Source organism: Lygodium microphyllum, chromosome 2 (assembly GCF_053477565.2).
Source record: "Lygodium microphyllum isolate KBCC chromosome 2, Lygodium_microphyllum_v1.1.10, whole genome shotgun sequence".
Classification (NCBI taxonomy): Eukaryota; Viridiplantae; Streptophyta; class Polypodiopsida; order Schizaeales; family Lygodiaceae; genus Lygodium; species Lygodium microphyllum.
In genome coordinates this window covers 136,189,291-136,212,784 of record NC_141136.1, presented here as the reverse complement: position 1 = coordinate 136,212,784, position 23,494 = coordinate 136,189,291, and the positions used below count along the sequence as shown (strand labels likewise).

At 40.6% G+C, this 23,494-nt stretch overlaps 1 protein-coding gene across 1 annotated transcript in view; it reads left to right on the top strand.

The window, feature by feature from the left end:
• LOC148040363 (uncharacterized) overlaps positions 1–22,997 on the top strand; it is a 30,628-nt gene extending 7,631 nt beyond the window's left edge. The window contains exons 2-3 of the mRNA XM_087698817.1: positions 21,106–21,978; positions 22,069–22,997. Of these exons, the coding sequence (XP_087554943.1) occupies positions 21,106–21,978; positions 22,069–22,545 (1,350 nt within the window). The 3' untranslated portion in view covers positions 22,546–22,997. The remainder of the gene's footprint in view (positions 1–21,105; positions 21,979–22,068) is intronic.
• Positions 22,998–23,494: the final 497 nt, after the last annotated feature.

Sequence of the window (23,494 nt, the reverse complement as noted above, 5' to 3'; positions counted from 1 at the left end):
AAGGCTGCAACTTTTTTGAAAGGTAATGCTTTGCAGTGGTGGAACATATTGTTGATGCAAGGATATGCACTTGCCACTTGGGTCCATTTTAAACAGTTGTTTGCAGCCTCATGGTTAGCTAACATGTTTAAAGTAGATGCCATGACTGCATGGCATAAATTGGACGTGGCAAAGTGTGTAGATTTAGAAGAGTACAATAAGAAAATTTGGGAACCACTTTTGCCTGTGAGTTCTTATAGGACAGTGCCCCTGTCAGAACAAATTGAAAAGTACTATTGCTGTTTGCCTGAAGCCATCAGGGATTATTGTACCAAGACTAGGGTTACAAATATGGTATAGTTAATTGAAAATGTTGGTGTGGCAAATGCATTGTTGAAAGAAAAAGCTGACAGCTTTAAAGGCACTAAAAATAAGGATTCTCAGTTTAAGCAGGATCCTAGCAAGAAGAAGAAGCAATTTCCAAAAAAGACCAGCTTTACAAAGAAGTCTTTTTGGAAGAAAAGATTTCAGCAATAACCTCAAACTTTTTTTAAACAGGGCAAAGAATAGAAGAGGCCACTTTTTGGCAAATCATTTGAAGAAAGAAAGGCTTTAATGATGGCTGGGAAATGTTGTATATGTGAACAAAAAGGCCATATTGCTTCTAAGTGTGCCTGATATGGTGGGAGATCAATCAACTGATGATGCTATAGAATTGCACAGAGCTTGGGGAAAGATCAAAGATTCCACAGTGCTTATTTTCTTTGATCCTGGAGCTCGTGCAAACTTCATCTTACTAGCATTGGCAGCTAAGCTAGGTATACGTCCCGAGGAAATGGGATGAGTTGGACAGGCTGATTTGGCATGCCGAGGACATATTGAACCTATCACCCCCATTCTTGGCAAACTCCATGTGCACATTCAGAGCTATGTGGACACAGAGGAGTTCCATATTATGCCTTTAGAGGGCTGTGATGTTCTGTTGGGTATTCCATGGTGCCACAGGAAGCTGTCAAAAGATGACGTACCAGCAAGACAATAGGGTTTACGGGGAGGAACACGGAGTGAACTCGGCAAACATGGAGAAGAGAAGAGAAGAGAGAAGAAACTCTGATGAATGGAATGATGAAGTTCTGAATCATGGAGTGAATGTGATACAAGGGAACAAGGGTGCCATAGCACAAGGAAGATGATGAAGATAGCCACGAACTACGAACTGCAATGTCCTCTTGAAGGGATGTGAGGGTAGTGGAGAGGTTGGAGAGATATGGTGACGGACTGAATGAATCAGCCATAAGGAATGAATGAGAGAGTGGCCTATAAATAGGCATAGTCAGTCTAGGATAGCGCCCCTTTTTGGGGCTGCAAACCCTAAACGCAAAGTACAGAAATGCAAAAATGCAAACTGTAAGTGAAGGGTTTCTTAACACCCCCTCTCGGGCCCAAAAAGGGAAACAAGAGAATAGTGAGGTGGAGATGCAATGCTACATGTTGAAGAATGCTCATACAGCAGGTGCCACTTGGATAGTGTCCCTCGTGGGGAAATTGTTCACTTGCCCAATCGCCCTAGTACAAAGATGATGAAAACATGCAATGCATAGGAGGAATGTTGGACTTTGTGTGGTGCCGAGAACCATAAGGATATGCCCGTACTCGATCTCGGGAGATGGCTCCATGCTAACCAAGGGACGAAGGCAAGAAGAAGAGGAGGAAGAAGATGTAGAGGATCCCAAAGATTCAAGATTTCCACCGGAAAGGGAACGTGTAGTAAAGAACAATAGATGGAGTGAACTGGAGAACCTGAAACTCAACCTCGGTAGAGAAACCACTAGCTCCGTGCATCCATGCTGGAAGGAATACGAAGGCCTCGTCACCAAGTTGTGGCTGAACCTCCGAGATTCCAATCTAGGTGGTACCGGAAGATCTTGGGTATCAGTAGAGAGATGAGTGGTCGAAGACAGCCACCCCAAGAAAGTAGAGGATGGGTGAAGAACTTCATGTGGAGTAGGTTCCTCCTCTAAGGTGGGAGGTGGAGTCGTCCCTGCTGGAGTTGAAGAAGTAGATGCCCCCTCTAAGGGCAAAGAAATAACATCCCCCTCTGAAGTAGATAGGGAATCCAAAAACTCATGGATCACGGACTCCGAAATGTCTGATGATGAAGGAAGCGCTACCGGTCGTGCCAAAGGTGTCTAGGGCGCTGAAGAGCGCCTAGAGATAGCCTCTCGAACTTGAGTAGTCAAGGGTGGGGCTCAGAATGAGCAAGAGGTGGGCAACAATTGCTATCTCTCAATGGAGTAGACTGGGTAGCTGAAGAAGAGGAAGGAGTCGAGCAACCATTGTCTCTCGAAAGAGCAGATTGACGAGGAGACGGTATCAAATAATCACTGTCAGACTGTAGATCCGTAGGTTGTGGAAGCCACTGTACCTGAAAATAAGTGGGAGAAGACTGCCGCTAGCATTGCGATGATCTCTAGGAGGTCGTAGCGCCAATTGATCCTCCATGTGCTTGAAAGGACTTAGTGTGCATCAGATGCGTCTTATTGCCTTGAGCATAGTACTCTAATAGCCAATGTAGAAAGATCTTTGTGGCCCAGAAAGGAGAGGTGGCACAAGGAGTGCGTGGTGGAAGACGCATATACTCCGGGGGGGTGGGGAGCAAAGGTCGAAGTCGGCAAGCTTCGGTGGTGTGTCTGGTGATGCCACAATAGGAGCACCCAGTAGTCTGGTCATTTGTTGGTAAAGAAGCCATGGATACTAGTGTGCCTTGTTGAAGAAGGAAGAGGTTAGCCACCATGTACCACGAACTGCAATGTCCGCCTCAAGGGGTGGGAGGGCAGTGTGAAGCATGAACCGCAATGTTCACCTCAAGGGGTGGAAGGGTAGTGGAAGGGCCAGAAGTGAGCTGCAAGTGGGAGGAGGATGCGACCAGCAGTAAGAGGTTGCAGCCAATAGAAAACGCAGGTGAGGAGAGAGAAAGACTAAAAACACAGGCAAGGTAGCGTGCAAGAGAGAGAAAGATTAAAACTAGGACAGCTTGCAGGAGAGAGAAAGATTAAAAACGCAGGCAACAGGACTGTGATGACGTGGCAGGCTGTATGGTAGCAGGTCTGCACAAGAACAACAGTCGCCTGGCTGAAATCAGCTCCAAACTGCATGAAGAGAGCTGGAAATCAGGCACCAACTGATGGAGACACAATGGACAGCTTCGTCTAAGATGTCCTCCGCGAACGGGGTGTGGGCAGCAAGTTGAAACACCTGAAATCTGCAAAAATAAGATTTTGATGCAACGGAATAAGAAGAGGAGTGGATGTTGAACCAGCCATCGGTCTTTGCCTTCACCGGAGTGGAGGATCTTTGCTTCTAGGTAAGCAGATCCAGCTTTGATACCATGTCAAAAGATGATGTACTAGCGAGACAATAGAGTTTGCGGGGAGGAACACAGAGTGAACTCGGCAAACATGGAGAAGAGAAGAGAAGAGAGAAGAAACTCTGATGAATGGAATGATGAAGTTCTGAATCATGGAGTGAATGTGATACAAGGGAACAAGGGTGCCGTAGCACAAGGAAGATGATGAAGATAGCCACGAACCACGAACCGCAATGTCCTCTTGAAGGGGTGTGAGGGTAGTGGAGAGGCTGGAGAGAAGTAGTGACAGACTGAATGAATCAGCCGTAAGGAATGAATGAGAGAGTGGCCTATAAATAGGCATAGTCAGTCTAGGATGGCACCCCTTTTTGGGGCTGTAAACCCTAAACACAAACCCTAAACACAAAACACAGAAATGCAAAAACGCAAACTGCAGGTGAAGGGTAAAGGGTTTCTCAACAGAAGCATGCTATCTTGGATACTTACAATAGAACGATTACTCTTATACATAGGGGCAAGACTCGTGTTAGATGTGAAGCTTAAAGGAGAGTTTGTTCCAGTTGTTTTTGCTTCTGCAATTACTTTTGTAATGAAAATTTATATTTTTGCGTACTTAGTTTTTGCAAAGCAAGTTAGTGAAGTTGACAGTAATGGGTCTGTACTAGATGAAAGTAGAAGGGCTTCTTGGATAAATTCAGTGACTGTTTCTTAGATTCGTTACCAGGAGAGTTACCCCCTGAGAGACCTAAAGATCATACCATAGATCTTATTCCAAGGACTAGTCTGCCCAATAGGCGACCGTACAGGCTCAGTGCAGCGCAGCAAGAAGAGATTATGACACAGGTTAATGAGCTTTTAGAAAAGGGACTAATTCAGCCCAGTAGTTCTCCGTTTTGTTTACCTGTGTTGCTAGTTCAGAAAAAGGTTGGCTCTTGGCAAATGTGTATTGACTACAGAGCCTTGAATAAGAACACGATCAAGAATAGGTTTCCGATTCCGAGGATAGATGACATCCTTGATCGATTACAGGGAGTAGGAATGTTTAGCAGGATAGATTTGAAAAGTGGGTACCATCAGATTAGAATCATGCCAGAGGATGTCCATAAGACTGCTTTTAGAATGACATTTGGTCTCTATGAATTTTTAGTCATGCCATTTGGATTGACCAATGCTCCTGCTACGTTTAACAGGATGATGGATAGAATTTTCCGCCCTTATCGAAGATTCTTTGGCACATTCTTTGATGATATGATTATCTTTTCAAAGAATGAAGAGGAGCATAGAAAACACTTAGTTACAGTCTTTAATGAGCTTAAGCATGACAGATTGCTCATTAATGGCAAGAAGAGTGAATTCTTTTTGGAAGAGATTCACTTCCTTGGACACAGTTTCTAAAGATGGTGTGAAGATGGATCTTGCAAAGACAGAAGCAATTGTCTCTTGGCCAGACTTGAAAACTGTTCATGATGTCCGCAGTTTCCTTGGTCTATGCTCTTACTATACAACACTGGTATTGTATTAATGCAGAATGTCCGAGTTGTGGCATGCGAGAGTAGAGTACTTTTTGTCGTTGGAAGGACTTACCAAATTTATGAGAAAGAGTTATTGGCTGTGATCCATGCACTCTCTAGTTGGAAGAACTATTGCTTGGTGCTGATTTTGTAGTGCAAATGGATCATTAAACACTTAGATACTTTCTCACACAGGCTAAATATAGGCAAATTTCCTATCTATGTTTCATTTTCAGATAGTGTATGTGGAAGGCAAGAAGAATGTAGTTGCAGATGCTTTATCTCGCAAACCACGTGTCAGTTGTTTCAATTCTTTATCACCATGAATTGGATGATATGAAAGAGCAGTATATTGATGATGAAGATTTCTTTGAAATCTATGAACAGTTGATCAATGGCCAACATCATGATCATTATGTGTTCAAAGAAGGCTTTATCATGATGCATGGAAGACTATGTGTTACAAAACAACTAAAGCCAAAAGTTTTATTAGAAAGTCATGCTCCACCGTATGTAGGACATCGTGGTATTGATGCTACAGTCAAAGCGGTAGAGACTTTCTTCTATTGGCTTGCCTTGAGATCTAATGTTGATGCATATGTTAGATCTTGCCTTGTATGCCAAAAGGTCAAATTTGATAGATAGAAGGCACCAGGGTTATTGCAACCATTGCCTATTCCAGAAAGGCCATGGGAAAGTATTGCCATGGATTTCATTTTTGATCTTCCAAGAACTTCTTCAGGGGGTGATGAAATCTGGACTATCATTTGCAGATTCAGCAAACATGCACATTTCATTCCTGTAAGGAAAAAGGTTAAGTTAGAACACATGGTAAAGATATTTATGCATAATATCTTCAAGTACCACGGAATTCCACGGTCGATTGTTAGTGATAGGGACCCAAGAATGACTAGCTTGTTTTGGAAAGCATTGTTTGGAAACATGGGCACTATGCTGAAATTTTCATCTTCTTTCTATCCACAAACTGATGGACAGTTTGAAGAAGCAAATTCAACTGTTTTAGATCTAGTGAAGTGTTATGTTTCAGACCATAAGACTTCTTGGGAATACTACTTGCCATTGGTTGAGTATGCATACAATAATACAGTGCACTCATCTACTGGCAAAGCACCTTTTGAGATTGTGGAAGATGGAAAGAAACTACCTCCCATTTTGCAGACAAAAGATAATATTTTTGAAGCAAATCGTTACGTAAAAGATTAGGAAGAAGCATATAAGAGGGTAAGTATGCCTTAGAAAAGTCATAAGCTAAACAAAAAAGAGTTGCTGATAGTCATTCTCGGAAACTCTTGTTCAAAAAGGATGATTGAGTCTTATTGCGTTTTGAAAAGGCACGTTTGAGAAAATAGAAGGGCAAGGAAAGTTTGTTTCCAAAGCAGAGTATGCGTTACTATGGCTCTTTTCAAGTCTCTGAGAAGATCAATGACGTGGCATATAGGTTGAAATTGCTAGAGAATTGGAAAATTCATAATGCATTTCATGTGAGCCTATTGAGGCCTTTTATTGGTGAAGTGCTAGAAGATATGGTTCAAGAGGAATAGGCTGAAGTAGAGGAATTAGATAAGATTCTAGTTCTTGAGCAGATCTTGACACATAAGGATAGGAACTTGAAAGGTAGAGTTATAAGAAGATTTTTGGTGAAGTTTAAGAACTATTCACCAATGGATGCCAAATGGATGGAGGAGACTGAATTGGCAGATTCGCCTCAGCTATTGCAACTTTACTGAGAAGCTTTCTTAGTGGAATCTACAGTGACTTAGAATGCTTTTTGAAGCAATGTACATTCTCTATTGTACAGTTGAATACTGCATCTCATTGAATAATGCACAATGTATGGTTTACACTTAGCATTTACATGTGTATCATTGAATGAAATCTCAGTGCTTTGAAGTTGTATTTGTTACACTTCAGTTAAATGATTATACATGTTGTGACACTAATAGTTCAGGGATACATGCTATTGCCCTATGTTGCATCTGGAAACATGTATATTAGAAAGGCTCCTAGTAATCATAGTTGGATACAAGATGTGATCCTCCACCTATGTGAGACTTGAACTTGCAATGGCACAAATGGTAGTGGGGAAACTCCTACCATCACCGCGTGTCATCTGTTAGCAAGTGATACATGCGATGAGACTAATAACATGGAGAATCTTGTTATCGTTGTGTGTCATCTGTTAGCATGTGTGGTATGCAATTGAGGTCGCTTGCTTCTTTCAAGAGGGGGGTATGTCACCAGGTGGTGATACTTTTTGCAGTTGCTTTCCTTATTTACTTACTTAAATATTTTATTTTTCTTTTCTTTAGTTGTTGCATTTTAGCCGGGATCTTTGCATGGCCAGAAGAGGCAGCCATTGGGACAAATTGGACCAATGGTTTGTTTGAGCCTTAGGACCGGTTCCATATTGAATGAGCATTGAAGAATATAATGCCAGTGGTTTGGGACTGTGTGCTTAGCCATTGGAGATGGTGTAAGACAATGAGCCTGGCTAAGACAGAAGATGCACATGTGAGAATGCTCACAGAATAAAAGTCACCGTAACTGAGCCACATTACACTTTTTGACGTGGTTGCAATGATAAAAGTTGCTCAGAACAACTTGAGGAATGCAGGGGTCACCATCCCTAAAATTTAGGGAGTTACTATTTTTGGACCCCAGAATCTGTTCGTCTCATTATCTTCGTTTTTGTATGAGGATTAAATCTTTGGTCTGTGCCAAGGTCAAATTTTGCATGGATCATGGAGAATTTTAGACCGGAAGGTTTAAATGGGAAAATTGTTACATGTATGCCATGTGGCACAAATTCCCAGAAGAGAGAGAGAGCATTTAAAAAAAAAAACGTAATAGGCATGAGGGGCAGATTTGAGAATGAAGTTTTGAGGAGCTTAGGGCATATTGTTGCAAGTTCATCAGCTATGGAGAGTACTTCTTTGTCTCTGTCTCATGTACGGAGGTAGAGCTTGCTCCCTCTGGTCAACTCTCTCTCTATTCTCAGAGGAAATGCTTTGCATGATGGGCTGATTCCATCGAAGGTACTGTTCTTTGTTTTCTTTTCACTTTTGCTAAGGCAAGAGCCTCATTGTCTAGGTTCAGGAGCAACTGTTGGCTTCTCCAATGCAGGAACTAAAGAAAGTGATGTCTATGCCACACAGGAACAGGGGTTTTCAGCTTTGATTTAGTGCTGCTTGTGGGACTGTTTTACTGCTGGAATGATGCCAGGGTAGAAGAGATGTTGTTCTGGATATGCTGGACAGTAAAAACAATAAATATAGAGTTCTGCAGATTGCAATTCTGCACATGAATCATTGAGTTATGGTCATAGAAAATGCTTTCCTAAAAGGGACGTTGTTTTGGATATGCTAGACAGTAATAACAATAAATACATAGTTCTGCAGACTACAATTCTGCACATGAATCATTGAGTTATGGTCACAAAAAATTATTTTCTAAAAGGGATATGCTGGATAGTAAGAACAATAAATACAAATTCTGCAGAATGCAATTCTGCACATGAATTATTGAGTTATGGTCCAGAAAATGCTTTCCTAAAAGGGATGTTGTTCTAGTCATGTTGTACTGTCCTTATGTAGTTGGGATTTACTTAGAAAAGATGAAAACCAACTATTCGCAAGTTATCTATTTTGAAACATTTCATTTTTGTAACTTTTCATATTTTAATTGATAAAGAAATACCGAGAGGGGCGCTGGTCTTCGGGGCCAATCTGGTGTTGAGCGAGGGAGTGAGGTCTCTGTTTGTGTGTGTAAGAGAAAAGACCATGTATTAATTGAAGGAACTACCACTTTATGTGAGTAAGACCGGTTTCAGCAGAGCAAGGGTCCAGAGTATTGCTTGATGCTCAAGGGGGAGGTAGCACTTCCACTCCTTTAGTTATGGACAACTCTCATATGTAGTGGATCTTAGATGTATTCAACATGCATCTAAGGTAGTGCGCTGACAGTATGTTTGCTATGAGGTCACTACTTAGTGTACTAGTCACTGTAAGATATATGCAGATGAGTATAAGTTTCACCCGAGCATTGAAACTATACTTATGCATCAACTTATGATGAATTTAGCATGGAAGTTGCCTCAATTTTGAGACAAATTCTGATCAGTTTCAACTCAGTTTTTGATCAACTTGAGAACCGTTTATGTTCACTTTTGGGATTAGTTTTGTATCAGTTTTTGCATTGATTGCTGGTCAATTTTGCAATGAATTTGTGATTAGTTTGGGTTCACATTTGCATCAGTTTGTGATCAGTTCTCAGATCAGCAAGTGATCAATTTATGATCAGATTATGCTCAGTTTTCAATGGTTTACATCTGGTTTCATGGGCTACATTATATGTTATGATGCCATTGATGTTTTAGCTATGGTTTATACTTGGTTATGCTATGCTATGGTTTGGTTTTGCTAGATGAGTTGAGCTCATGAGAAATAGACAAGTCACATGATAATCTGGCAATGTCTTTGAGATTCTTTGTGAGTCTTATGCTATGTTATGATTGTTGGTAATTTTCAGCATATGTTAGGTATATGGAATGGTTGAGCAACAATGCGCAATGTTGTGTTAACTATGATGCTTGATGGAAATTCCAATTCAGTATTTTGCTTTTGATGCATTTGGCAGTGCAATTGAGGACGATTGCAAGGATTTTAAGTGGGAGGGCTGTCATGAGAACATGTATTTTTGAAACCTCACTTAACATGTGGATTAATTTTTAATCACATGGTTAAGTAAATATTGCACGTGTGAGGTGTAACTGGGGTTAAAGTAAATTTACGAGCTTGGGACCCGAGAAAATCACGGGATGTCAAAGGCAAAAGTTGCTATAAGCTATGTCACATAGATACTTGATGGTACCTAGTGCCAGTTGTTGGCCTAGGCCATTCATTTGGCCATAAGTGTTAGTTGGTGACAATAGGGAAGTGACGTCTAATGGTACCTAACGACAATCTGATGGTCAAAGATGGCACAAAGACACTGGGAAATGGAAGTTGCCTAGCAAATTTAATTATTGTCTAGTCAAATTATTTTTCAGGGCACTGAAATAATTATTAGATTAATTTTCAGTATTTAAAGATTAAAAATTAATATTTAATTATGAATAATCCTGGAAAAACTATTTGGGAAGGTTGCTACTTGTAAAAAATGCCTATGCAAGACTAAAAAACGTCTTTAGAGGCCAGAGAGAGGCGTTTTTAGTGTGTTTAGCTTACAAGAGAGAGAGAAGAGATGTTGCTGGTCTGATTTGCAGCCATTGGAGGACCTTCTGAGGTAGCCAGGGACAAGAGAAGACCAATCAAAAGCAGGTCACAGCATCTACAAGCAATTGACAGAGTAGTAGCAGTAAATGACTGATATTCTTTAGTTCTTTGCATCTACAAGTTGTTGAGACAGGGCAGCAGTAGTAAATGACAGATTTTCTTTAGTTCTTCGTGAAGAAAGTCTGAATTCTCTCTCTCCTTAACAGTCTCTCTCATCTCCCAGCCTTGCTCCGAAGATTACAATGTTGAGATCACCAGAAGCTAAGAAATTTCAGATTTCTCTGTTGTAAATACTAATCTGCAGTAGAAATTAGGTTTTAGAAGGAGCCTCGGGAAGTGTGCAAAAAATTGGAAGCTCTAAGACTTAGATTCATGAGGGCTGAAGCTGTTTTTAGCCTGTTCAAGTAGAGGGACCAGCAAATCATTGAATTTGGGGCATTTTCCATCTCCATCAAAGCGGGTGAAGGCCAATTGATTGCCTGAATCAAGGGGCAAATCAGGTTGAAGATTTGTTGGTCATTTTGGACAGCAAGGGGAGTTGGAACACCGAAAGGGATTGGGAGAATCCCATTGTACATCAACTTCTTCTTCAATTATGTTAAATAAATACCGAAAGGGCCGCCAGTTTTGGGGCCAACAAGGTGTCCAATGTCCAAGATTATATGGTAAAGTGTGCATTTCAGTTTTGTGAATCCGTTAATTGCTATAAATAGTGCTTAATCAAGTTATTTACCACCTATCTGAGGAGGAAGGTTGGTTGCAGTCCACTTTACATCCTTACAAATTTTCAGCGATGCTTATAAACTCCTTGAAGCACAAAAACACTTTGGACTTTGCTTTCAAACCATATATCTATGCATGCCTAGAGTAGTCATCAATGAAAGTCACGAAGTATAGATAGTTACCAAAAGAGTGTTTATATTGAACCACAAATACCATCTGTACAAGGTATAATTTACTAGTAGCTCTCTATAAATGTGTTTTGTAGGTACCTTAAGAGTAGGCAATAAAGATACCATATTAGATTTTTGTAACAAAGTTTCAGACGGCCAAAACGTGTAAGCCAAAGTTTTGCATTTGAAATAGCTTGTGACTTTACAACTGCACATGCCATGACTTTCACACATCTACCATAACTATTGAGCTTGTACAATCATGAACTAGATTCAATAATTATATCAACACGTGAGAGATCATGAACTGTACATATATCATCAATAAACTTCACAATCAAGCCGATTATAATAAGTACAAAAACTGATTACAAAATCTTCTTGATCTTTGATACATACAAAGTATATGTATGAATCAGCCTTTGAAAGCCCAAGGGCAATAGAGCACATTTTAGCAAATACTTAATTCAGCTTAGTAGTAAATTCAACAACAAAAATTCCTATATAATTGGAGCTAGAGTGCACCACATATGACACTTGTTGGCTCGAAAGCTTGGCGCCTATTAAGGTATTTCTTTAGGTTACTAATGCATGCTCGAAATTGGTTACAAATGACTATATTTCAATGATTTTTCATAACGTAACTAATCCATGGGTGCACAATGATCTTGTCATCTTCAACGTTGGCCTTCAACCAACTTTAGAGAATTCAAAAATGTGAATGAATACTTCAGCTAGCCAAATCCTAAAAATTATAGCCAGTATTTTAACCCAATATCGTAGAGCATTTGCCTAGATAATTGTTGTGCATAGTTTTCACACAATTCCATATTGTTCCTTTGACAGACAGAGAGATTTCTTGTGATGAAATTGTGAGAATGTCACTTTCTTTGTGACAAACTTTTCCAAAAAACACCCTAGGCTTGAGATCTCAGAGGAGAAGAAATGATCTCAGCCTGTAGTGATGTAGTAACTTCTTTTCTGGATATTTTAGTTCAAAAACAGCAATATATCTTCCTATAAACGGAGTTACAAAGTTGCCCAATGGATTTCCCATGCCAATAGGAGAAGATTGGCTATTGTCTACACTCCATTCATGTTGGCAACTCATATTCCGTGGTTGAAACCTGCAATTTCTATAGCAAAGAGTAGAAGAATGGCTTACTCTAATCTTGGGATGCTTTAAAAAATGAGAGAGGAGTCCCAAATAGCCAAGATAAGCTTTCCAAATGTCTAACTAGCTATTTTTTAATTAGATCACATTTTTGATTAAGGGCTAATTAATGACTTGGTCATTAATCATAAGTGAGCTACTCATGATACTAAACTTAAGCTAAGGGTTTACTTTATATCTTGAGTGCCCTAAGTGAGTTGCTTATTGGGTGAAACTTTTAATCTAACTCAATTTGAAGGTGTAAAATTTTAGTAAAATGAAAGTTTCACATTGCACCTTGTTACGTTTACCTTTGTATTCTTGTCCATTATATCATCAATGTCAAATCTTCACTGCTAGTGCAATAGTCACTATGCCAAGAGTTGGGGGTACCAGATTTAAAGTTAATTTTAATTTAAAAACTCTGTGAAGTTTAATTAAATCATTAAGTTCATTTCTCATTTTGGTGACACTGTAAGTGTGAAAGTACTACTATCAGTAGTAGTCAATACAAATTTCCCAACTTCTTTGACAAGGTGAGAGGAGTTAATTATTAGATGTGATAGTATTGCCTTTAGGGGTAGACTCAATAGAAGTGAATAGGCTCATTGAGAAGTGATATGCTTAGGGGTACCATTGTCAAAGTACCATACATTTGAATCCATAGTAGACATGCAAGAAATGGGAAGTAGGCAGCTGCATGGAGACACTGGAGAAGAGCTATCTATAGCGAATGCAATTGTTTAGAGGCCTAGATGATGTGGCAACTGCTGCAAGATTGCATGGATAGGCCATAGAAGAGTTGCCGGTAGTAAATGTAGCAATCTAGATAGTGTGGACATTGTCCGGAGCTGAGCACAAGCTAGCAGCACCACATATTGGTATCTGCCAATGGAGGGATGTAGATAGTAGTAGGAGAATTGCAGGAGTTGATGGAGAATTTGCAAAAACAAGGATAGACTAAGTGGAAGGGTAGCCTCCTAAAACGAGTTCTTTTTATAGGAGGAAAGGGAGAGCTAGTGCAAAAAGGGAAATCGGAGTTGTTGCATCCTTGGACATATGGTTGGGGGTTAGTAATATTGGTCATAGTGATCAAGAAGTGACTTAGAATGAACGCACTAAAGTGCACTTCGGAGCTAGGGCAATTAAGTCCTATTTATAAAACTCAAGGCCCTGTTGTGCACATCCATTGTTTGATCACTACTCTTGGACTCTTGGCCCATTGGTTGACGCATTTGTACATCGGGATGGTGTGGATTGGTGGTATGGGATGCCAACCCTTGAGATGTGGTCATGATCTGGAGTGTTGCTAGCTCCCAAGCTCGGGGGTAAGCCTGTAAGGCTCTATGGTTAGGAGATGAGTTTGATGTCTAGTCCCTTTTATTTGTGGATATGGCTTGTGTCGAGTCTTGTGTGCAGGTTGGATCCTAGGGGGAGGTTTCAGGAGTAGCACAAGACAAGTGTCTAGCCACATGTTGTGAGTTGTGACAAGTGGTAGGACACTTGGAAGCTTGTGTGACGAGTGTCCTGTCCCTTGTCTACGGCCTTCCATTTTGGGCTGAATAGTCAAGAATAGAAATAGCTAAATTTAATAAGCACTAGTAGAACACGAAACTTACTATGTTTAGAATGTCATCCCTATTTTTTAGGACTAGTATTTTTAGGTCAATCCTAGGGTCCTAAATTTTAGGGATCTCCTAAAATTTACAAATTTCCTAAAATTTAGGGATCTCCCAATATGGGTGTCATGCGAAAGTTCTTTACAAGTATATTATGAAAACAATGCTAAAATCTTTGCACGAGTTTTCTATGCAAAGATGCATGCAATTTAATTTTTTAGCTGATACATGCACGTTGTACAAACATTTCATGATCATGCCATCTGGTTGTTTGTAATTGTTTGTTTTGGCGGATTTAGCCCATACTTCAAGGCATTAATCCTCTGTGTGTGTATGCTTGACCTTTATATGGTTGAGTTCCGATCATAGGTCCCCAATTCGGTCATATAGGTGAAAATATGTATTTTTCTTTAACCCACTGCGTGGGTCTACCATAACCTGTGACCTCTTATTAGTGGTTAGCTCTAATGCACTTTTCTTTATATCTAGTAACTGCAGATTGAATAAACAATTAAATATACAAAATAATAGAAATGATATAAATTCTTTTTGTATTGTGCTATGACATCCCACATCTTTGAAGATGTCATGTAGGAGGTAACTGTTGGAAGGACTTTCTTAGAGATGCATGAAGGAGAGTTGAGTATGCTTGGGCATTCACAATCTCAATCGAGGACTACTTATAGTTGTCTTCATCCCAATTTGATGGAGGAGGAGATGGTATTTAGGGTTGCAAGGCAGATCTTGAAACGATGTACCAATGTCGTAGTCATTTGAAATGTGGATTTAAGCTGTACCTTAATGAAAGAGATTATGGAAGAGTTTGAACACTTGATAACTAGATAATTAACATAGAGCAGCACTTAGTAAATCCCCTTTGAATAGTGGTGAATGTCAAGGTTCAAATCATAAGGAGAGGGATGGAAGGAGTAGTCCTTAATGAATTTGTCCATTTGATGATACCATCAATGAGGAGCTTGCCTGAGCCTACAACAAGCTTTACACAAGGAGAATGCCTTATCCTCATGGCTTGGTCCAGAGAAGCCTAGAGGCTGAGCCACGAGACTTACTAATCCAACTAACCATTCAGAGGACACTCTTCACACTTGTCTAATAAATTGGGCAATTGTGATGGGCAGCCAGACTCCACAGGAGATGGAAGGATATGAGGTGAAGCTTCAATTGTGAGGATAGACTTCCATGGCCCTATAGTGGCAGCTCCCTTGGACATCTTTCATGCACTTGATTCTGAGGCTTTGTATGCAATCCTCTCAGCTCTCACAACTCTCTTGAGACTTCTCCACGAACATGATTGCGCGGCTTTGTATGCAATCATGAGGTGGTAGTCAGTGTCAACCTTTTCTACACAAGTGTTGGCTAAGATTTCTTTTGCCCTACTCACTATCTATTTGCATGTGTCTTGAAACTAGCCTTCCTTTTGTGGATGGGTGGTAAATCCCTGATTACAACTTAATTACAGCAGCAAACAATAAATGCAAATCTGAAAATACAAATTTACCTACTGATCTTGGACATTGCACACCCGATTGGCCCCAAAAAGTGACACTCCTTTCGGTATTTCTTTAGCTTTATTGAAGAAGAAGTTGATTTACAATGGGATTCTCCCGATCTCCTTCGGCAATCCAAACTCCCCTTGCTGTCCAAAGTGACCAGCAAGTCTTCAATCTATTTTGCCCCTTGATTCACACGCACTTAATTGGCCTTCATCCACTTCATAGAGGATGGAAATGCCCCAAATTCAATGGCTAGCTAGTCCTCCACGTGAATTTAGATGTAATTCACCTTCAGCCCTGAAAAATCCAAGTCTTGGAGCTTCCAATTTCTGTCATGCATCTTGAGGCTACTGCTAAACCCTAATTTCTGCTGTAAATTAGGGTTTGCAACAAAGATATTTGCAATTTCTCAGCCTCCAAGGGTCCAAATGCTGAGATCTCGGTGCAAGGCTGTGAAATGGTTGGGACATGAGAGAGAGAGCTGTAGAGAGAGAAAATTCAGAGTTTTGTTGCGAAGAATGATTGAAAATCAGTCAAATGCAGCAGCTGCCCTACCACAACAGCATTAAATGCTGTTGCCTATAGCTGAGATATCCAAATCAGCTGTCACCTTGTACCTGAATGCAATCGCCCAACTGTGGAGGGTCGGAATCTGCAATCGCCTCCTCAAAACTCACTCGTGACTGGCTGCAATGGCTGAAAATAGGCTGGCCATGGCTACTCATAGCTATTCGACATTCGCTACAGTAAGAATGATCTCGTTTTTCCTCTTCTTCAGCCTTTTACCAGCGTGTATGGGCAAGTTTGCCAAGTGGCAGCCTTCCCAAATGGTTTTTCAAACATTATCCATCATTATATATTAAATTTCAGCCTTTAATTACAGAAATTAATCTAATAATTATTTCAATACCCAAAAAAATAATCTAACTGGCTAATAATTAAATTGGCTAGGCATCTTCCACTCTCGAGTCTCTTTGTGCCATCTTTGACCATTAGATCGGTGTTAGGTATCATTAAATGCCGTATCTCTCGTGTCACCATCTGGCACTTATGGCCAAATGAATGACCTAGGCCAACAATTGACACCGAAAACCACCAAGTACATGTGCAACAAAACTTATAGCAACTTTTGCCTTTGACATCTCGTGATTTTCTCGGGTCCCGGGCTCGTAAATTTACTCCAACCTCAGTTGTACCTCACATGTGCAACATTTACTTAATCATGTAATTAAAAATTAATCCACATGTTAAGTGAGGTTTAAAAAATAAATGTCCTCATGATAGCCCTCCCCCTTGAAATCCTTACAATTGTCCTCAATTGCACTGCCAAATGCATCAAAAGCAAAGTACTATACTAGAATTTCCATAGGGCATCACAGTCAACACAACATTGTGCACTGCTGTTCAACCATTCCATATGCCCAACATATGCTGAAAATTACCAACCAACATAACATAAGATAAAACTCACAAAGAATCCCAAAAACATTGCCAGATTATCATGTGACATATCCGTTTCTCATGAGCTTAACTCACTGGCAAAACCAAACCATAGTATAGCGAAAACCAAGCATAAACCATGGCTGAAACATCAATGGCATCATAAGACATGTTGCTGTCCACAACACCAGTTGGATACCACTGAATATTAATGATTATACGTTTAAAACCAACATTTGATAATCAGCCCCTGATGATCATTAACTGATGCTACACCAAGCATAACCAATGTCATACCAAGCATAAGTGATTACACACCGAGCATAACGGATGCAAATGTACAGTTTCAAAGCTACAGTGAAAACCATACCTATATGTATACCAAACATAGTGACTAGTACATTGAATAGTGATCTCCTGGCAAACATACTGTTCAACTATAGTACTCTGAATGTATGTTGAATACATTCGAGATCCACTACTTCTATAGTTGTCCATTACTGAGGAGCGGAGATGCTAGCTCCCTCACAAGCATCAGGTAATACTCTGGACCTCTACTTTGCCGAACCTGATTGAGCCTGAACCAAAGTCGGCTCTAACTGGAAAGCATCAAGGTAAAGCTGCAACAACTGAGGATGGTCTACCAAGTCATTCTTCTCCATCCATTTGGCATCCATTGGTGAATAATTCTGAAACTTCACCATGTATCTTCTGGAACCCTTACCCTTGATCTTCCTCTCTTTGTGTGCCAAAATCTGCTCTGGTACGAGTATTTTATCGAGCTCTTCAACCTCTGGCTGAATTTCAGTAGATACATCCTTTGGCACATCTTCATGAAAAGGTCTAAACAAGCTCACATGAAAGGCATGTGTACCTGCTAGTGTGGAGGCAATTTCAGAATATAGCACGCATTACTAATCCTCTCCAACACTTGAAATGGCCCATAGTATCTTATAGACAGCTTTGGATACAATCGCTCTTTGCCCTTCATCTTTTTCAGTCGTGCCTTTTCAAATCGCAGCAATACATAATTGCCCTCTGCCAAGTGCAAATCAGTTGCTCTCTTTTGCTTATCTTGTGATCTTTGAAGCACATACTTAACCTTCTGATAAGCTGCATCCATGCTTTCCACATAGTGATTAGTCTCAAAGATCTTATCTTTTGTGTGGAAAATAGGGGGTACTTTCTTACCACCCTCTATCACCTCAAAAGGAGCCTTACTAGTGGAACTATGCAATGTGGTGTTGTATGCAAACTCAACCGATGGCAAATGCTGTTTCCATTGTGCTTTGTGGTTTGATACATAGCACTTCAAAAGATCTAAGACTGTGGAATTTGCCTCCTCAAACTGACCATCAATTTGTGGATGGAAGGATGAAGAGAATTTCAGCGTTGTGTCCATGTTCTCAAACAATCCTTTCCAAAACAAACTTGCTATCCGTGGGTCACGATCACTAATGATCGACTCTGGCATACCATGATACTTAAACACAGCTGCATAAAAAGTCAAGTTATCATAAATGGGCTGCTGCAAAAAGGGTGCATGGCTGTATTTGCATAAAAACCAGCACTATTTGAAGCACCTACATGACCAACACTAAATCCTTGTGCTCCAACAGTCCCTGGGGGTGCCAATACATATCTATATGGCCCGCTTTGTGCCCCAAGCATCATGCCTATGCTGCCGTACATGGGATTAGGCATTCCACTTGCATTACTCGGATACATTGTGTGTTGTGAGCTATGCATTGGCTGTTGCATACCATAGGGATTTGTGCCAGACATTCCTGTATGCAGTGCCTGTCCAACCATAGCATGAAAAATGGTATCACCACCACCAAAGTATCCTTGCTGTCCCATACTTGCATGGGCATAATTGCCTTGCTGCCCATGTTCCCATGGATTGGCACTACCAAGTTGGCCATGCATTTGCACTTGCTGCGCTACGGATACCAACTGTTTGTGCTCATTAGGCATTTCGGGCTCTTCTAAAGAAGGCTTAGGCATTTCCTTCGGTTCTTGTGGCTGTCTTGAAGCTATAGAAGGTGTCTTCTTCTCTTTGCCTTTGTTGTCCTTTTTTGGGGCATTCAAGAATCGAGTAAACCGGGGATCTTTTGCCAACTCAGCAAAAATATTTGCTGCTATACGTATTCGATCCTTGAAGCTATCATCAAATTCTTCAGCCCCTTGCTGGTCATCAGCCTCTTTATGTATTGAAGTGCCAACATTTGGGTCATTTCCCACATTTTCAGCATGCTGTCCATGCTGAGAACCATGCCCCAACATCAGTCTTTGCATTTCTCCTTTCACTACATGACTTGATCCTATGTCACCATGTGAAGACATGCTTGCTGAATTCATTGCTGAGAACAATTTCAGCAATAATGCAATAGTCCCAAGTTGCAATCAAGTACCATTGGCCCACCAATTCAAAGGATTTGATGGTGTCCTGGCAATGGAACCATGAAACCAGCCTTCCTTCCGTGGATGGGTGGTAAATTTCTGATTACAACTTAATTACAGTAGCAAACAATGAAAGCAAATTTGAAAATACAAATTTACCTACTGATCTTGGATAATGCACACCCATTTGGCTCCAAAAACCGGTGCCCCTTTCGGTATTTCTTTAGCTTTGTTGAAGAAAAAGTTGATTTACAATGGGATTCTTCCGATCCCCTTCTCAATCCAAACTCCCCTTGCTGTCCAAAGTGACTAGCAAGTCGTCAATCTATTTTGCCTCTTGATTCATGCACTTAGTTGGCCTTCACCTACTTCATAGAGGATGGGAATGCCCCAAATGCAATGACTGGCTAGTCCTCGACCTAAATTTAGCTGTGATTCACCTTCAGCCCCGAAAGCTCGAAGTCTTGGAGTTTCCAATTTCTGTCACGTTTCTCGAGGCTATTGCTAAACCCTAATTTCTGCTGTAAATTAGGGTTTACAGCAGAGATATTTGCAATTTCTCAACCTCCAAGGGTCCAAATGCTGAGATCTCGGTGCAAGGCTGTGAAATGGTTGGGACATGAGAGAGAAAGCTGTAGAGAGAGAAAATTCAGAGTTTTGTTGCGAAGAATGATTGAAAATCAGTCAAATGCAGCAGCTGCCCTACCACAACAGCATTAAATGCTGTTGCCTACAGCTGAGACATCCAAATTAGCTGTCACCTCGTACCTGAATGCAATCGCCCAATTGTGGAGGGTCAGAATCTGCAATCGTCTCCTCAAAACTCACTCGTGATTGGCTGCAATGGCTGAAAATAGGCTGGCCACGGCTGCTCACAGCTATCCCACATTTGCTACAGCAAGAATGATCTCATTTTTCCTCTTCTTCAGCCTTTTACCAGCATGTATAGGCAAGTTTGCCAAGTGGCAGCCTTCCCAAATGGTTTTTCAAACATTATCCATCATTATATATTAATTTTCAGCCTTTAATTACATAAAATTAATCTAATAATTATTTCGATGCCCAGAAAAATAATCTAATTGGCCAATAATAAAATTGGTTAGGCATCTTCCACTCCCGAGCCTCTCTGTGCCATCTTTGACCATTAGATCGGCATTAGGTACCATTAAACGCCACATCTCTAGTGTCACCATCTGACTCTTATGGCCAAATGAATGACCTAGGCCAACAATTGACACCGGATACCACCAAGTACATGTGCAACATAACTTATAGCAACTTTTGCCTTTGACATCTCGTGATTTTCTCGGGTCCCGGGCTCGTAAATTTACTCTAACCCTAGTTGCATCTCACACGTGCAACATTTACTTAATCATGTGATTAAAAATTGATCCACATGTTAAGTGAGGTTTCAAAGATACATGTCCTCATGACAATGTCCCCATGCTTGGTTCTCCTGTAAGAGCGTCCTATTTGCTGTGTTTGAGAGTGAAGCAAACCCATCAAGCTTGGACCATTACGGTCCTATGAGCATCTAGTGTTTTTGTGCATGTTGCCATGTCATGGTGTAAAGAACACATTGTCACTTTGATATCAATGTAGCATCCGCATAGATCCAACCTGCACACATGGCGTGAAATGAGCCATATTAGGATAGGAAGGAAAAATGGAAGGGTGAACATCAAGCTCATTCCTAACCTAAAGCTAGTTTTATAACAAATTGTTCCTGCACCATTTTTGATAGTGGTTTTGATATCTTTATAAGGTGATTGACTGCATTAGAGTTGTGTGTTCTTTCAAAGAGTTAACTTATGCTAGTAGTTGAGACATTTGCTCTTCCTTTAGTTACAGAAGGTTATATTTAATCTGGTTCAAATGGTACCTCTTAAGTATTCATGGCATAAGTATCTTCACCATTGTGTGCAACCTCAGCTGGATGTCATTGCAGACTCTCTAAGAACTCAACCATCTCTTCGAGCATTACTTCTATTTGATGCTTTGCGATCCACACGACCAGCTCGCTCAGAGGGTAGCTGTTCCACAAGTGATTCACCAAGGTTTAAATCCAGTGCAGATATGCTCACCGATGTGCTTCTTTCCAGGACTGCCAGGTGGAAACAGCTGGAAGAGATGGGCTATTGGCAGAATCGTGTCAAAATTGCTCTTTATCGCACACCAGATTTGACAAAGGCTCTAGAGAAGATATTACCGGCCCGGCTAAATGAAGTTGTTGGTGTTTGCCACATGAAGGTTTACATATTTGACAACAATCTTTTAATGAGTGGTGCAAATCTGAGTGCATCTTACTTCACCAACCGGCAAGACCGATACATATTGCTACGGGATTGCCAGGATTTAGCTGATTACTTCTGTAAAGTGGTCGAAACAGTGGCTTCGTTTTCTTATCTTCTTAACAGTGAAGGTGTGCTCCAAAGCAACACTGCAAAAGTCGATCCTCGTTCAGATCCAGTTGGTTTCCGCAGAGAGCTGTACGAAGCATTGGAGAGGATTTCATTTTGTCCCTTGGATCAAGATTCAGCAAGAAGTTCGCGCTCAACATGCTCTCAAGGTGGATTATGTCTTGATGGCTGTTATGCTGATACATGGGTGTTCCCAACATTGCAAATGGGACCTTTGGGGATTTGTCAAGATGAGATGTGTTTTCTCTGGCTGTTAGCAAATCTACCAGCTGGGTCATTTGTGGGTTTTGCTTCTGCATACTTCAACTTGACTAGAGAATTTGAGGCTGCTCTACTACAAGCAGCGACAGATAAATATTTTAAAATATTAACTGCAGCACCTCAGGTGATTTGCTAATCTTATTGATGTCGTTATTCTTTGTCATGTATTTCTAGGAATTATATATAGTGTGCTAAAAAGTTCTTCTTGGAGCAGGCCAATGGTTTCTATGGTTCACGAGGACTTTCTGGTTTAATCCCCAAAGCTTACTCATTGTTAGAAAAGAATTTTTATGAGCAGACTCGTGAACATATATCTGTGGACAATGTTTACCTTCCATTTGAAGGCAACATTTTAAATGCAAAATCTGGAATTGAGTTGTTTGAATACAAGAAGAAGGATTGGACATTTCATGGAAAGGGACTTTGGATCTACCTTCCCAATGCTGGCTCCCTTCCAAGTATAACATTAATTGGTAGCTCAAATTTTGGGTTTCGATCTAGACAGAGGGATTTAGAAGCCCAGCTTTTTCTGATAACATTAGAACCCACTCTCAGGAAGAGACTCCAACAAGAAAATGATCTCCTCTTTCAACATGGCGAACGTGTGCACCACACACTGTTTCTGGATCCTGATCGATTGGGTGGAAAGGTGTCTTTACTTGCTGCACAGCTTGTCAGAAGCTGGCTGTGACGAGAGGTGTTGAATGTACAGTTGGATAACATTTTCTCAGCTGTAAGAACAAATGTGACCGTATACTTGTGGTAGGCATTCTGTGCAAAAATTAACGAAGGCAGTTGACTTCAAGTTTTTTGAGTTGCCAAGCAGAGAGCTTCAACTTGCATGAGTTTATTGGTGAATTGGAAGCAGTGGCTACATAATTGGGTATTCCAGAACTGATATTCACCTGCAAACCTAACAGGGTACAGCAGGTTGGTACAGCATGCCAAATTGCACCTGAAAGATATATGACTTTGAAGGTGAATACTCTTCTCAGCAGATTCTTATAAACAGCATGAGCACATGCTGTCTGTATCTTGTTGCCAGTTGTATGTAGAAGTCTAAGATTGTACAGTTGTCATTTGAGTTGAGAACTATAGCGATTGATTTTTCACAGCAATTCAGATTTACATTTGAACTTTTCATTACAGATCTTTGCCTCTGTTTTTTTCAACTTCTAGTTAAATTCTAATGCATTATTGCAACATGTGCAAATGTTGGGGTTGTAGATTGTATGTAAGGGCATCAACATATGGGTTGCCTGGATCAGGAAGCACCCCAGCCAACCCCATGGGATGTATGTGTGATGTTATTATTTGTACTTGAAAGATGAACTGCTCACAGCAGTCATTGTTCTAGTTGCTTATGTGTAAATATCAAATCTCCAAAAGGCACAACTCCGATAGAATAAGAAAATCCAATTGCAAAAATGACTCCTTGTGAACCACGAGCTCCATGCATATGAGTCAAAGTGGGGTGATGCATCAGTGGTTACGAATGAGGGGGAGTGAGTTCACCCTACTATCTCAATGAGTGGCTCAGTATTGTTGTCTGAATGGAATTATCTTTAGTCTGGGGAAGACAATAGCTCTTTCTTTTTTTCTTTTTTTGCTTTGTAGTGGGTATTGATGGTGCAAGCATC